The sequence below is a fragment of the Thamnophis sirtalis genome, unplaced genomic scaffold (genome assembly GCF_051295495.1).
Source record: "Thamnophis sirtalis isolate CommonGarterSnake01/CBP01778 unplaced genomic scaffold, rThaSir2_p1.2 scaffold_6, whole genome shotgun sequence".
In the NCBI taxonomy this organism is placed as follows: Eukaryota; Metazoa; Chordata; class Lepidosauria; order Squamata; family Natricidae; genus Thamnophis; species Thamnophis sirtalis.
In genome coordinates, this window is record NW_028261386.1 from 133,727,879 (window position 1) to 133,741,126 (window position 13,248).

A 13,248-nucleotide genomic window follows, 5' to 3' on the forward strand; every position below is an offset into this window, starting at 1 on the left:
ATGCACGCGCTGGAAACCAGAAGAGCAGCCACCAGGCACACACATGTGCACTAGGCAGCTGCTCTTCTGCTTCCCGGCACATGTGCATGCGCGCGCTTCCATTTCAGCGCTCCGTGCCGAAAAGGTTCGCCGATACTGTCCTAGGTCCCATTAATGGCACTGACTTATAGAGGGGACCTGGAGAGTTCAGCAGAAGTAACGGGAGACAGGCAGAGAACCACAACTAACTGTGCCCTAGACCAGGAAGGGTTTTATGGATGAGAGCTGGCCCCATGAATATGTATCTAGAAGCCCAATCAGAGCCAGTTCAATTCACAAAGTAGAGCTGACAGGAGGCAAACCCATAAAATATCAATGTGGCTGCATCCTGGACCAGCTGCAATTTCCAATGGTCTTAAAGGGAAGCCCTATGTAGAGCACAATGCTGAAGTCCAGATATGAGGTGGCCAAAGCCTGAGGGACCAAGAGCAGGACCTTCTGATCTAGTAAAATGATTTCTTGAAGATTCCCTCAAGATCAACAGCCTCAATCTCCTTCCGGGTAATTAGTACTTCATCTCTCCTACTCAAACCGCATTCCAAACTTATACACCAAATTTGCCATAAGTCATATGGCGTGAATCATACTCTGGTCCTTAATCTCAATGTTTGGATGATTTAATCATTTTTATTTAATTTCAAAAACCATGTATAAAAAGCAAAAAGAAAAAAACCCCATAGAAAACGAAAAGAATCAGAGAAAAAGCAAGCTTAGATGATTTAAATAAACAGAATCTGCACATCTCAGGAATTTTACGCACCAGTTCAGTGTAAAATATAAACGCGTCTACTGTTTGTTTCAGTTTTTCACCTTTAGAAGAACAATGAGATTGGGGAGAGGGATCTCAATATTCTCTTCCCATACAAGATATACTATGTTCATTCTAAATGCCAGGCAATACTAGGCAATTTTAGTATGGATACTATGCCTAAATTGCATGGCATTATAAAAAATACTATGTGTTTTACAGAACATTTTTACTTCAAAATGACTCAAAATACCTGTATATCCTGTTGTGTAATTCTGACCTGCAGTAGTTTGGTGACATTAACATAGCAATAGCAATAGCAGTTAGACTTATATACCGCTTCATAGGGCTTTCAGCCCTCTCTAAGCGGTTTACAGAGTCAGCATATCGCCCCCAACAACAATCCGGGTCCTCATTTCACCCACCTCGGAAGGATGGAAGGCTGAGTCAACCTTGAGCCGGTGAGATTAGAACCGCTGAACTGCAGATAGCAGTCAGCTGAAGTGGCCTGCAGTACTGCACCCTAACCACTGTGCCACCTCGGCAAGGGGGTAGGAGGGAGGAAAGCCCAAGGCCTGTCCTCACCCCAGGATCTACAAAAAAATGTCTAACTGGTGTCTCATGCTAGTTAAACAGCATTGCTTCCACATGTGAGAACTGCTAACAATTATCCTCCATGCTCACATTTGGAAGGCGACTTTGGAACAAACAATTCAAAAGTGCAGTCAACCGGAAATCCCCTGCTTTTAAAGTGATGGAGCAGTTGGGGAGCACCTGTTGGAGAACATGAACTTCTGAAACACGCAATTAATATAAGATGGCAAAGGCATTAAGTTTATTTGTGCGCACCGTTCCCTATTAAGTACAAAAGGGTGGAACGACTGCCGCTTTCTGCTTTTCCAATTGTTTTAGTCCTCAAGAATGACTGCAAACCAATTCAGTTTATCAATGCTTCCAGTGAATGTTTTTGGAATAAATTAATCCTACTTTGATCTTAGATACTTGGACTAAAAACATTTTAAGGTACTAAATTGGGTTAAATCTAAACAGTACCACAACTTTGTTTAGTATGTATATACTTCCTGTAATGCAAGGTGGCGCAGTGGTTAGGGTGCAGTACTGCAGGCCACTTCAGCTGACTGTTATCTGCAGTTCAGCAGTTCTAATCTCACCGGCTCAAGGTTGACTCAGCCTTCCATCCTTCCGAGGTGGGTGAAATGAGGACCCAGACTGTGGGGGCGATATGCTGACTCTGTAAACCACTTAGAGAGGGCTGAAAGCCCTATGAAGCGGTATATAAGTCTAACTGCTATTGCTAAACACTTCGGCCAGCCCTAAAGAAGCGGCACTGGCCTGAAGGCGCTGTGAATTGCTTCATCACAGGGAATTACACAATCTCTTTGTCTGAAGAAGAGAATCCTCCACAACACGCATCTTTTTATTGAAAGAAATCTAGGTTTACTTCAGAGTCACCTCTTTCTCATAGGACAGGACATAGGCTGTTTACAAAATTGAAGAGCTCCCGTTGTTCTACTTATTTATTGGGCTTTTAAGGGTTTTTTTTTCCCCAATGGCTATAAATATTTACAAGCTGAACAAGCTGGACCACTTCCGAGAATGTTTCCAGGTTATACTTGAAAAGGCTTAAAATATCCCGTCTACTTCTGGATTCAATGTAAGGGGATGATTTTGTCCTTTGAAGACTTCCATGGCGTGGGGCTGGGTTACAGGTCATCCTTGACGTACAACTGGTCGCTTAGGGGCCTTTCAAAGTTATGGCAGACTTCTCCCCCTTCCCCTGCCCAAGAAAAGTTTGCACTCCCATTATGCAATCTAGGCAACTCAACTCTCATCTGGCTACTACCCGGGGGAGGGCCTTCTCTGTGGCGGCTCCGGCCCTTTGGAACGAGCTCCCCGCAGAGATTCGGACCCTCACCTCTCTCCAGGCCTTCCGAAAAGCCGTTAAGACCTGGCTGTGTCGGCAGGCCTGGGGTCGATGAGTTCCCTTCCCCTCTCGAACCGTGTGGCTGTTGGTTATTTTTAAATGCTCTGTATTTTTTGTTGTAGTTTTGTGTTTCCCTCCCCCTCCTTGGGTTTGTGCGCCGCCCTGAGTCCCGTTGGGAATAGGGCGGCATATAAATAAAATGAACCTCGAACCTCGAAAAGACATTTATCTAAACATGCAGAGTATCAAGATAAAAGCATCCTTGCAGATGAATCCACATCTTGTGAGATTATAGCCATGTATTTTGGATGTCTGAAGTCATTTGTGGAACATGGAGGCATACGGATATGATACTTTCTGTGTTGACAAACTCTTGAATTTCCATCTCAAAGCAATGCATAAGAATTAAAATACCAAACAAATCATTTTACCATTTGGAAAATTAAAAAGTTAAAACCTCCCCATTGGCTCACATTCCAGATACATAAGCACATTTAAAAGATGCCACCTGTTGTGAAATTTTCTGGATGGGAAAGCATTTCAGATTTCCCAGTAAGTTGACATATAACTATTTTCAAGACGAGAAAGTTGTGGGTGTGATATACAAATTGAATGTGTGTTTTAGATGAATGCACAGCATGTTCCCTCCTTTCATGCTTTCCATAAAAAGTAACAGATAGATAGATTGATTTCATCTTAGGGGCAGGAATGATCTGAAGGCACATTATATTTAAAAGGGCTCAAACTGCACGTTATCATTTAAGGGCGACTTTTCTTAGCATGTCTTGAGATGATGTTTGGCAGATGTTTTACCCTATCCTGATGTGCCTGGGTAAATTAATAAATCTGGGTTCTTTTATGTAGTCCTGGTTTTTAAAACATAAAAGGATAATTAGCAGCAAGGTGGATGGATTCAGTTCCAGTGGCAATAAAGGCCCCATTGGAAGTCCCGAAAGACCAGTTAAGAGGCGGATTGTCATAGATAAAATCTGTGGGGCCACTGAAGGTCAGCAATGACTTAATGGCATATAATCATTCCTAATCAATCAATAACCAGAAGTGCCTTTATCACAGCCTACCACAAAGTAATTTTTCTTTATGGAATAGGAAAACAAAGCTTAATGATATAGTGCAGTGTTTCTCAACCTTGGCAACTTGAAGATGTCCGGACTTCAACTCCCAGAATTCCCCAGCCAGCGAATGCTGGCTGGGGAATTCTGGGAGTTGAAGTCCAGACATCTTCAAGTTGCCAAGGTTGAGAAACACTGAAATAGTGTAATCCTCCTCTTTTGACTATTTCATTTACTGACCATTCAGAATTATGACGGTGCTGAATGAAGAGGGGTTATGGCCGGCCTTTGGAGTTCTGGCCACTCCAGCACCCCTGCAGTCATGTGATCACAATCTGGAGGCTTGGCAACTGTCTCGTACTTACAATCGGTTGCAGCACTAATCGTGTGGTTGCGGTTTGTGACCTTCCCTGCTGCCTTCCGCCAAAAGTCAACAAGGTCGCTGGCTTGGAAGCTCACAAGTGGGGTAAGTCTCTCCTACCCATACATCCTCCCTCGGCTTCTCTGTGTTCCTGCCATGCTGGCCATTCATGCATCCCCATGCACCTCTCTCACACACCCATGCTCTCACACAGTATTCTGACTCTCCCTGTGCTTCCCTCGCATCCTGTCAAGCTTTGCTGCACTTCCTTTGCACCCCTGCACATCCTCCCAAACCCTCCAATGCCTTCCCTGCACTCCAGCACCCTCTCACACACCCTCCTCAAGCCTCAACACCTCCACTCCACCCTTGTAACATCTCTCTTGCATCTCTCACGCTCTCCCTGAGCCTTGCTATGCCTCTCTTGCAACCTCGTGCATGCTCACACCCTCCCCAAACAGCGTTGTGCTTTTCACACACACTCAGATATCCTCCTGCACTATCTCCCACCCTTGCCACATCTCCCTCCCACACTCATACCTGGCAGTAACCAGGTACCTATCTGCTGGCCTGTTTGCACACTACCAGAGGCTTCCTGCTGGCTTCCCCACTGACTTGATTGTGGGAAGCTGGAGGGAAGTCGCCTCGCCTTATGACCGTATGGTTTGGTTAACAATGGCAAGCAGGGATTGCCGTGGCTGTATTCACACTTTACAACTACTACATAAATTCCAGTCCCAATTACCATCTTAAGACAAGGACTACCTTAATTGGTGAGAATTAGTAAAATTAAGATTTTACTAGAGATTACATCTCTAGTTCCAGATGTTCTGGAAGTGAAAAAGAATTTAGCGTGGCTTTTGGCGGCGGTTCCACCACAAAACCGCGGTAGACTAAAGCGCGCTTGACGAAAGTACGTACGTGACGTCATCACAGCACGACGAAAACAGCATGCTGTGAGCGGTAAACTTAAAATTAATGCGTAAATCTAAACCTAACCCCCCCAAACCTAACCCTAAACCTAACCCTAAGCCTAACCCTTAACCTAACCCTTAACCTAACGCTAAACCTAACGCTAACCCTTAACCTAACCCTAAACCTAACCCTAACGCTTAGCGTAACCCTAAACCTAACCCTTAACCTAACCCTAACCCTAACCCTAACCCTAACCCTAACCCTTACCTTTATGTGAATCGGCTTGCTTTAATTTTATTTTAATTTTAATTTTATTTATTTTTAATTTTATTTGTCGCGCTGCTGATGACGTCACGTACGCGCTTTCGTCGGGCGCGCTTTAGTCTACCGCGGTTTTGGCGTGCCACGTTTGGCGGCAACTACAGTGATGAGGAATTCATGAAATCTAAACCTTCATGCCTGCCTGTTCGTATATAAAAAGGGGACTACAGAAGGGTGTCTTCAGACATAGCACTTAAATACTAAGCAGTTATTTACAATAGCTTTTATGCCTTCTTGTGATTTTTAAATAATGGTCCAGGGAATGTATCTCCTTCTACCGATGCCCACCTAGCAACAGCCTGCCTTCTGCATGTTCAGTATAGTTACAGAATGCAGACTTGCTTTTTAATTTTGGAAACAGATACTCGTGTGTGTGTGTTCTCCATTTTACTCTTTATGAAGGAAACATTTCCATACCAGAATAGTCTGAACCTGAAGAAATGGGCTAGTAAAATGCACAGCAACACAGCCACGAGTGTCAATGCATTAAAAAGCACCCTCCTTTTGTTCTATTGTGTTCTATTCTGCTTTCCAGAAGTCTATTTACCCACGAATCAACGCATTTGCTGTTTTGTTTTCAACTTTTTCCAGCGTTTACGATGACACAAGAACATTTAAACAAATCCCCCTTTTTTTCTTGTTCCACATCAAATGGATTTTAGCTACAACATAATCTTCTGCTACCCTGTACAAAAAAACCTCCAATGCAACTGTTAAATGAATTGTGGGAGGGACGGGACATTTCAGATAAAGTAGAAGCAGCTGAAGGGTAATTGTAACGGTGTGTGTATGTTTATCTCGAGTTCTTCAGCAGGGAAAACATAGTTTACATTTCTCTTCTTGTCTTCCCGTGGCAGTAATAGCTAAAATTAGATATTTTCCAAATAGCCTTTAAAAAAAAAAAATACACACAGGAATACCTATTTGTAAACCACACACAGGCACACTCTTACAAGCAAAATACTCAATCCTCTAGCGCAGTGACTACAGACTGAAAAATACTCTCATTAAGAATATGGAAAAAAGCGGGTGATTTGTGTGTTTATTGGGTAGCCCCAAAGTTAAGGCCTTTTTAAAAGTACCGGAAGAGGAGAGGAGACAATGTACAGTTAATAAAATTACTATTAGAGAGACAAAGAACTGACAATTGATAGGTTCTCTAAGAGAGAGAACAGTTAACTTGCCCTGCAGTCACAAGTGTTCCTCCGCCTGACTGCGGGGGTGGGGGTCCCGGGGGTGGGGGGAAGAGACTTTGTAAACATGCAGATTGACTTTGGAGACTGTCTGGAGAAACCCCTGCAGTTTTTTGGGAAAGATTTTCAAAAATGATCTGCCCTTGCCATTTTTCCTAGTGCTGAGAAAGAATGACTGAGCTAAGATCAGCCAACTGGCCTCCTGTCTAAATAGCAATAGCACTTAGACTTACCGTGTTTTTCGGACTGTAAGACGCACCTTTTTCCCTCAAAAAAACAGGCTGAAAATCTGGGTGCATCTTATACACTGAATACAGCATTTTTTGCCTCCTGAAACCCCACCCCTTCACCAAAATGGCCTTGCATTGCTTGTAGCGGGCTTTCAGACAGCTCCTGGGGGCTGGGGAGGGCAGAAATGAGCAAAAAATGGGCCATTTTTTGCTCAAATTCGCCCGCCACCCACCCCCAGGAGCACTCTATAAGCTTCCTAACGCCCTTCTTTTGACAAAAAATGGGCCCATTTTTACAAAAAGTGAGCCGTTTGGGGGAGGTTTACAGAGCGCAAAAACGTTTAAATTTTTTTTGCCTCTTTAAAACCTTGGTGCGTCTTATACTCTGATGCGTCTTACACTCCAAAAAATACGGTATATACCGCTTCAGAATGCTTTACAGCCCTCACAAAGTGGGGTTAGAACTCAAAAGTCTCTCAGTTTCTAACCTGATGCCTTAACCATTAAGCCAAACTGGCTCTGATTCTCTATCTTACTATTTTCTTCATCCAGCAGTTTTTGTTGTTGTTGTTAGTTGCGAAGTTGTGTCTGACCCATTGCTACCCCATGGACAACGTTCCTCCAGGCCTTCCTGTCCTCTACCATCCTCTGGAGTCCATTGAAGCTCACGCCGGCTGCTTCGGTAACTCCATCCAGCCACCTCATTCTCTGTCGTCCCCTCCTTCTTCTTCTGCCCTCTGTCGTTCCTAGCATTGGGCTCTTCTCCGGTGAGTCCTTCCTTCTCATTAGGTGGCCAGTTTTTTAGAATTATGTTAACACTTGTCTTCCAGAAATCAGTTCCTTAAGGTTTTCATTCAGGCCAGTGTTATGAGTAAAAGACAGGTCGCATTTGTGAATGATAGCAAAACTGGATTACTAGGTGACTTCCATGGGTTATGGATATTAAGTGCCCATGGCAGGGCAGAAGGTTGCACAACCCCAGGCTTAAACCTTCAGATTTAACATCACGCGCAGAGAACAAAAGTTGTTGAAACAAACAATCTGGTAATGAATAAATAACGGTACCTGATAACAGATTGTGAGCAAGAGTGGCCACATTAACATCCTGGAGATGTTTAAGGGTTTCGGTGTGGAAAAGGCGGAGAGTAGATCCCGACGTGAAGGCAATCCAGATCCCCACTCCTGCAACAGCCATATGAGAGATCACCATCCCTTCCTCTTGATGGGCTTCAAAATGGCACTGGATGGTAGACAGAGGCCATGGGAGAGCATTCAGTAGGAACAGTCATAACAATAACCCATATTTGTTTGTTTTCACACAAATAACTGTGGACCTCTTGTGACGGGACAAAACAGAACTAAACGTTATCTTGCCTTCTAGCCATCACGGGACTAGACATACTAATGTACCATGTGTACATATTAACATTGTACCCATGGGTCAAAGCAATGCATCCACCATTTTTAAAATGATGGTCCTTCTCTCTCCCCCCCCCCCACCATGGAGACTCATGGATCTTTGTATGGCTTTCCCATGGTATTCCCCAAAAATATCCCCAGCCTTCTGGCAGAGGAAGATAAGAGGGCAGAAAATGGCAAATGTTGCTTTCCCATTATCTTCTCTTGGCATACAACAGTTGCCACTTTCCTCACTGATTCAACTCACAATCTCTTTCCTAGAAGTTTTTATACTTGAATATCATGTCAAAGCAGTGGAGTAGGATCAGGGTGTGGTTCCCTATAGTTCTCATAAACAATAACCAATGGCCATCATCATCATCAAGGTGCTACTCGCCACCTATAAAGCCCTCCATGGTAGTGGGTCTGGGTACTTGAGAGACCGCCTACTGCCGATCACCTCCACACGACCCATCAGATCTCATCGTTTAGGCCTCCTCCGAGTTCCATCTGCTGGCCAATGCCGACTGGCCACCACGCGGAGGAGAGCCTTCTCGGTGGTAGCCCCGACCCAATGGAACGATCTCCCCGTGGAGATTCGTACCCTCACCACCCTTCAGACCTTCCGCACAGCCCTTAGAATCTGGCTATCCCGTCAGGCCTGGAGCTAAAGATTGTAACCCGCCCGAATGGTATGAATGTTGCGTTTTAATCATGTATTGTCTTATATGTAAAAGTTTGTCTTCCCCCTTCCTTTGGATTGTGAGCCGCCCTGAGTCCCCCCAGGGAAAAGGGCAGCATACAAATAAACAATCTGAATCTGAATCATAATGAGCATCAATGGAAGGTAGAATTAAAACATTGGGTGGGTAGCACGTGGCTACAAACATGAGGAGAGAGAGGCAGGGGTAGTTAGTAACTGTATATTATCCATGAAGCAATGTGGATGGTATGCAAAATCAATGTAAGCTTAATTCCTTCACCATGGCAAAATAAAATAGATTGGGCAGAATAAAATTAGGGCAGAATGAAAGCAATTAGCAAAGAGACAAAATATAGTAAATTAAGTGGCTGACTTTCCTCGATGAATTTAGAATACAGTATTTTCTCAATTACTAACTCGTACTCGGAGCGATCTAACTGCGTATGCATTATTAACAGTGGATCATGTAATGTTTTCAAGAGTCAGATCATAACAAAATATAATGTAGTAACTAAAAATTAAAGTCTAAAACGCATCCCAAAAAAAAATGATACTTGTGGGACATTCATAACTCTCATCTTAAGTGAACTGCAACCCAGATTTTCCTGTTCCATATTTCCAGCATGATATTCAGATTGCAAATTGGCAAGCAGCATATATGTTGGCATCCAGATCTTATGAAATTTTTAACATTTTTTTTTCAGAGTCTTTACTACAGTGTTTCTCAACCTTGGCAACTTGAAGATGTCCAGACTTCAACTCCCAGAATTCCCCAGCAGTGGTTAGGACAGTGTTTCTCAACCTTGGCCACTTGAAGATGTCTGGACTTCAACTCCCAGAATTCCCCAGCCAGCGAATGCTGGCTGGGGAATTCTGGGAGTTGAAGTCCGGACATCTTCAAGTTGCCAAGGTTGAGAAACACTGCTTTACTATGAAGGTTATGTTTTTAAAGCAGTTAAAAGATGTTAAACGGTTTCAGTTATGAGTTGGGATAACTATCCGGCTCCCCAAACTTTTCTGGCCTAAAGTTCTTCAGAGACAGCTGTTTGCCTCCAAAACGTTGCAAAAATTCAAGGCATTTTAAGCACCTCCGTTTCCACTGGTGGCAGGAATACTGAGTAGAGGTCAAGCATAAATCCTGTTATTCTAAAGGCAGAAATCTGGATTTTCCCAGCTTTTCACAAAAACGGAGCCAATAAAATCCTCGAGTAACCCCAGAATAAATCTCACGATTTATCCATGTGGCTTATGCTTATCTGAAAAGATAGGGAACTTATTATTAAAGGGAATAATGAAATAGTCCAATGAATGATAAAATGCACACCAGTAATAAAAAATAAAAAGAAAACAGTTGTGATTCCTCTGCTTCAAATCTATGGAAACAGATGGCGCCACCCGAGGAACAAGGCAAGTTGGGCAACAGCCAAGAACGGCTACATGAATCTTGTCAAACCATTAACATTAATTATTAAGCCATTTTAAAAACCTAAATGGCAAAAGACAATTAATTAACCTGCTTCTTTATTGGAGTCCCTGGGTTAAGACTATTTGAGGTAAGTAAAAACAAGGTGCGTAGGGGAAAAAGGTGGCTGCTAAGGATACATCCTGACAATTGAGTTATGTCCAGATGTGTGGCTGCTGTGAGACAGAACATGTGGCCATGTGCAACATCACTGGTCTTCTCATGACTGCAATATGACAGGTTAGAGAACATTAATATTAAGACATTTCAAAGCTTTTCTTGGGGCCCTCAAAAGATAATGTTTATTCTAAGAGCCGAGGTGGCGCAGTGGTTAGGGTGCAGGACTGCAGGCCACTTCAGCTGACTGCAGTTCTGCAGTTCGGCGGTTCAAATCTCACCGGCTCAGGGTTGACTCAGCCTTCCATCCTTCCGAGGTGGGTGAAATGAGGACCCAGACTGTGGGGGCGATATGCTGACTTAATTTGCTAAAAAAAAAATTGTAAACCGCTTAGAGAGGGCTGAAAGCCCTATGAAGCGGTATATAAGTCAAATAAATAAATAAATAAATAAGTCAAATAAATAAATAAGTCAAATAAATAAATAAGTCAAATAAATAAATAAGTCAAATAAATAAATAAGTCAAATAAATAAATAAGTCAAATAAATAAATAAATAAATAGATAAATAAATAGATAAATAAATAGATAAATAAATAGATAAATAAATAAATAAATAAATAAATAAATAAATAAATAAATAAATAAATAAATAAATAAATAAATAAATAAATAAATAAGCAAGCTAGAAAAGGATTAAATAAAGCCGAGGAATAAAATTCCCTTAACAAACGTTTCAATTAGCAACATACATTTTGGGGTCAATTGTAGTCGTAACCTGAGGACTAAATATAAGTATGTAGTAAGGAAATTGACCCTTAGGTCCTAATGTTTACTTAGAGATCAGCTTCATTTTTCCTCACTTTCCTTTTCCTTTGCTCATGGCCTTCCAAAATCAACCCTTTTTGTCAGTTTCTGTTGCTGCTGGCATGGCCTGTCGGGTATTAGTTGCACAACTTGTGCCCTCCCTTGTTCCCTGCCTCCGTACTGCAATTGTGACATTATTTTCGCAAGAAATAATATATGTGGAAGTGCTGAAATTCTCACAAGGAAAGCCAACTTGAAGTGTCAGCCGTAGTAAAAAGAAAGTGTTTGCAAGCCAAACATGGCAGGAAACAGGAGCCGCTTTACAATTTAAAAAAATGTGGAAAGAAAAACAAGATTTCCTACCTGCGTAAATAACACCAATGACAATAATGTTTAGTTTAAAATGCTTTGCGATTCACATGCCTGCTTAAACATGAAGGAGCTTATAACTTTAAATTTTAAGACAAATACCTTAAACTCTGTGTCATAAAGCAAAACATCCCCATATTAAGATGATTTTACATATTATGCTGCATGAATTCACTTGTGCATTGAAAAACTTCAACTTGAAAGAGGGCAGATGTGTTCATGCAAATATCCCCTAATCAGTTAGTAAAAAGGCCCCCGTAAATATGTATGCCTGATTATCTGTACAAGGCATAAATTTTTCCCCAACTATAGTAATTGTGCAGACAGAAATCAAATAGAGCCAAGATTATCTAATACAGTGTTTTTCAACCTTGGCAACTTGAAGATGTCTGGACTTCAACTCCCAGAATTCCCCAGCCAGCGAATGCTGGCTGGGGAATTCTGGGAGTTGAAGTCCAGACATCTTCAAGTTGCCAAGGTTGAAAAACACTGATCTAATAAACAGAGATACAGTAAAGTCATCAGAACTTGCGTACAAATTCATGCAATACACAAACAATTTATCTATTAGGAAAAACATTTACAAGAAAAACAGAAATAAAAATACAGCACAGCAATACCATTCTAACATCAGAGTCTCCTTACGTGCGCAAGGGTGTGCTTTTTGCAAATCAGCATAGCAGAAGTACAAATGGAAAAAAAAATGTTCATATTTCTCCATGATCTTGCCACAATTAGGTTTCTTTCTAATAATCCAATTCAAAAGCTGGACTATTTTTTTCTGTCTCCAGGGAACAACCAACAGTATAATATTCTTCTTAACCAGAGGCTCTGAAGTTATCTTTATCATCAGCTCTACAAAGTTTATGGTAGCATTGATTTTACAGTAGTATGTCATTCCACACAAATGCAATTGTATTTTTATGGAGGCTAATACAGTGTTAGAATTACTTCTTCCATAAATGAGATTATCAGCCAAACACTTTAAATTTTTTGGGATTTCAAAGAGGATAATTTCCCATCTAATGTCTGCAAATGGAAGAGCTTGTTGAAAAGATTATGGATCAGTTACTCCAATTTTCCCCTGTTGCTGCAATCCCTAATGTCACTTTTCATGCTCTGCGGAAAGACGGTTAAATTATTTACCCAAATAGTAAAATCAACATTTGATGTGCCTCACTCTTCAGCTGAAAGATTCTTTAGCCTGGCTCTTAGTCCTTCCGGAATACATGCATACACATTGGAATGAATGACCTCCGGCAACAGCACATCCATCCATCCACACATTCTCCTAATTCAGAGCATGGGGGGATCTACTATAATCTAACACAGCTCTTAATAACACAATTCTCTCATATTGTGACTTACACTTACGTCCTGCAAGATGGATTGAAACTGGCAGAAATTACATCACCACACTAAGCCTAGAGCATTTTCTTTTTTAATGAGAAGCATTCTGCGCAATAATAAATGAATCTCTTTCTCACAAATTAGTATATGACTGTGAAACCCTTTCATTCATCCTCCAATTTATCACTTTTGTTACCATGCAACCGTTCTCATTCTTTTAT

At 41.7% G+C, this 13,248-nt stretch overlaps 1 protein-coding gene across 1 annotated transcript in view; it reads right to left on the minus strand.

Moving 5' to 3' along the window:
• ARHGEF10 (Rho guanine nucleotide exchange factor 10) overlaps window positions 1–13,248 on the minus strand; it is a 110,732-nt gene that overhangs the window by 7,627 nt on the left and 89,857 nt on the right. The window contains exon 27 of the mRNA XM_087718985.1: window positions 7,888–8,062. Within this exon, the coding sequence (XP_087575111.1) occupies window positions 7,888–8,062 (175 nt within the window). The remainder of the gene's footprint in view (window positions 1–7,887; window positions 8,063–13,248) is intronic.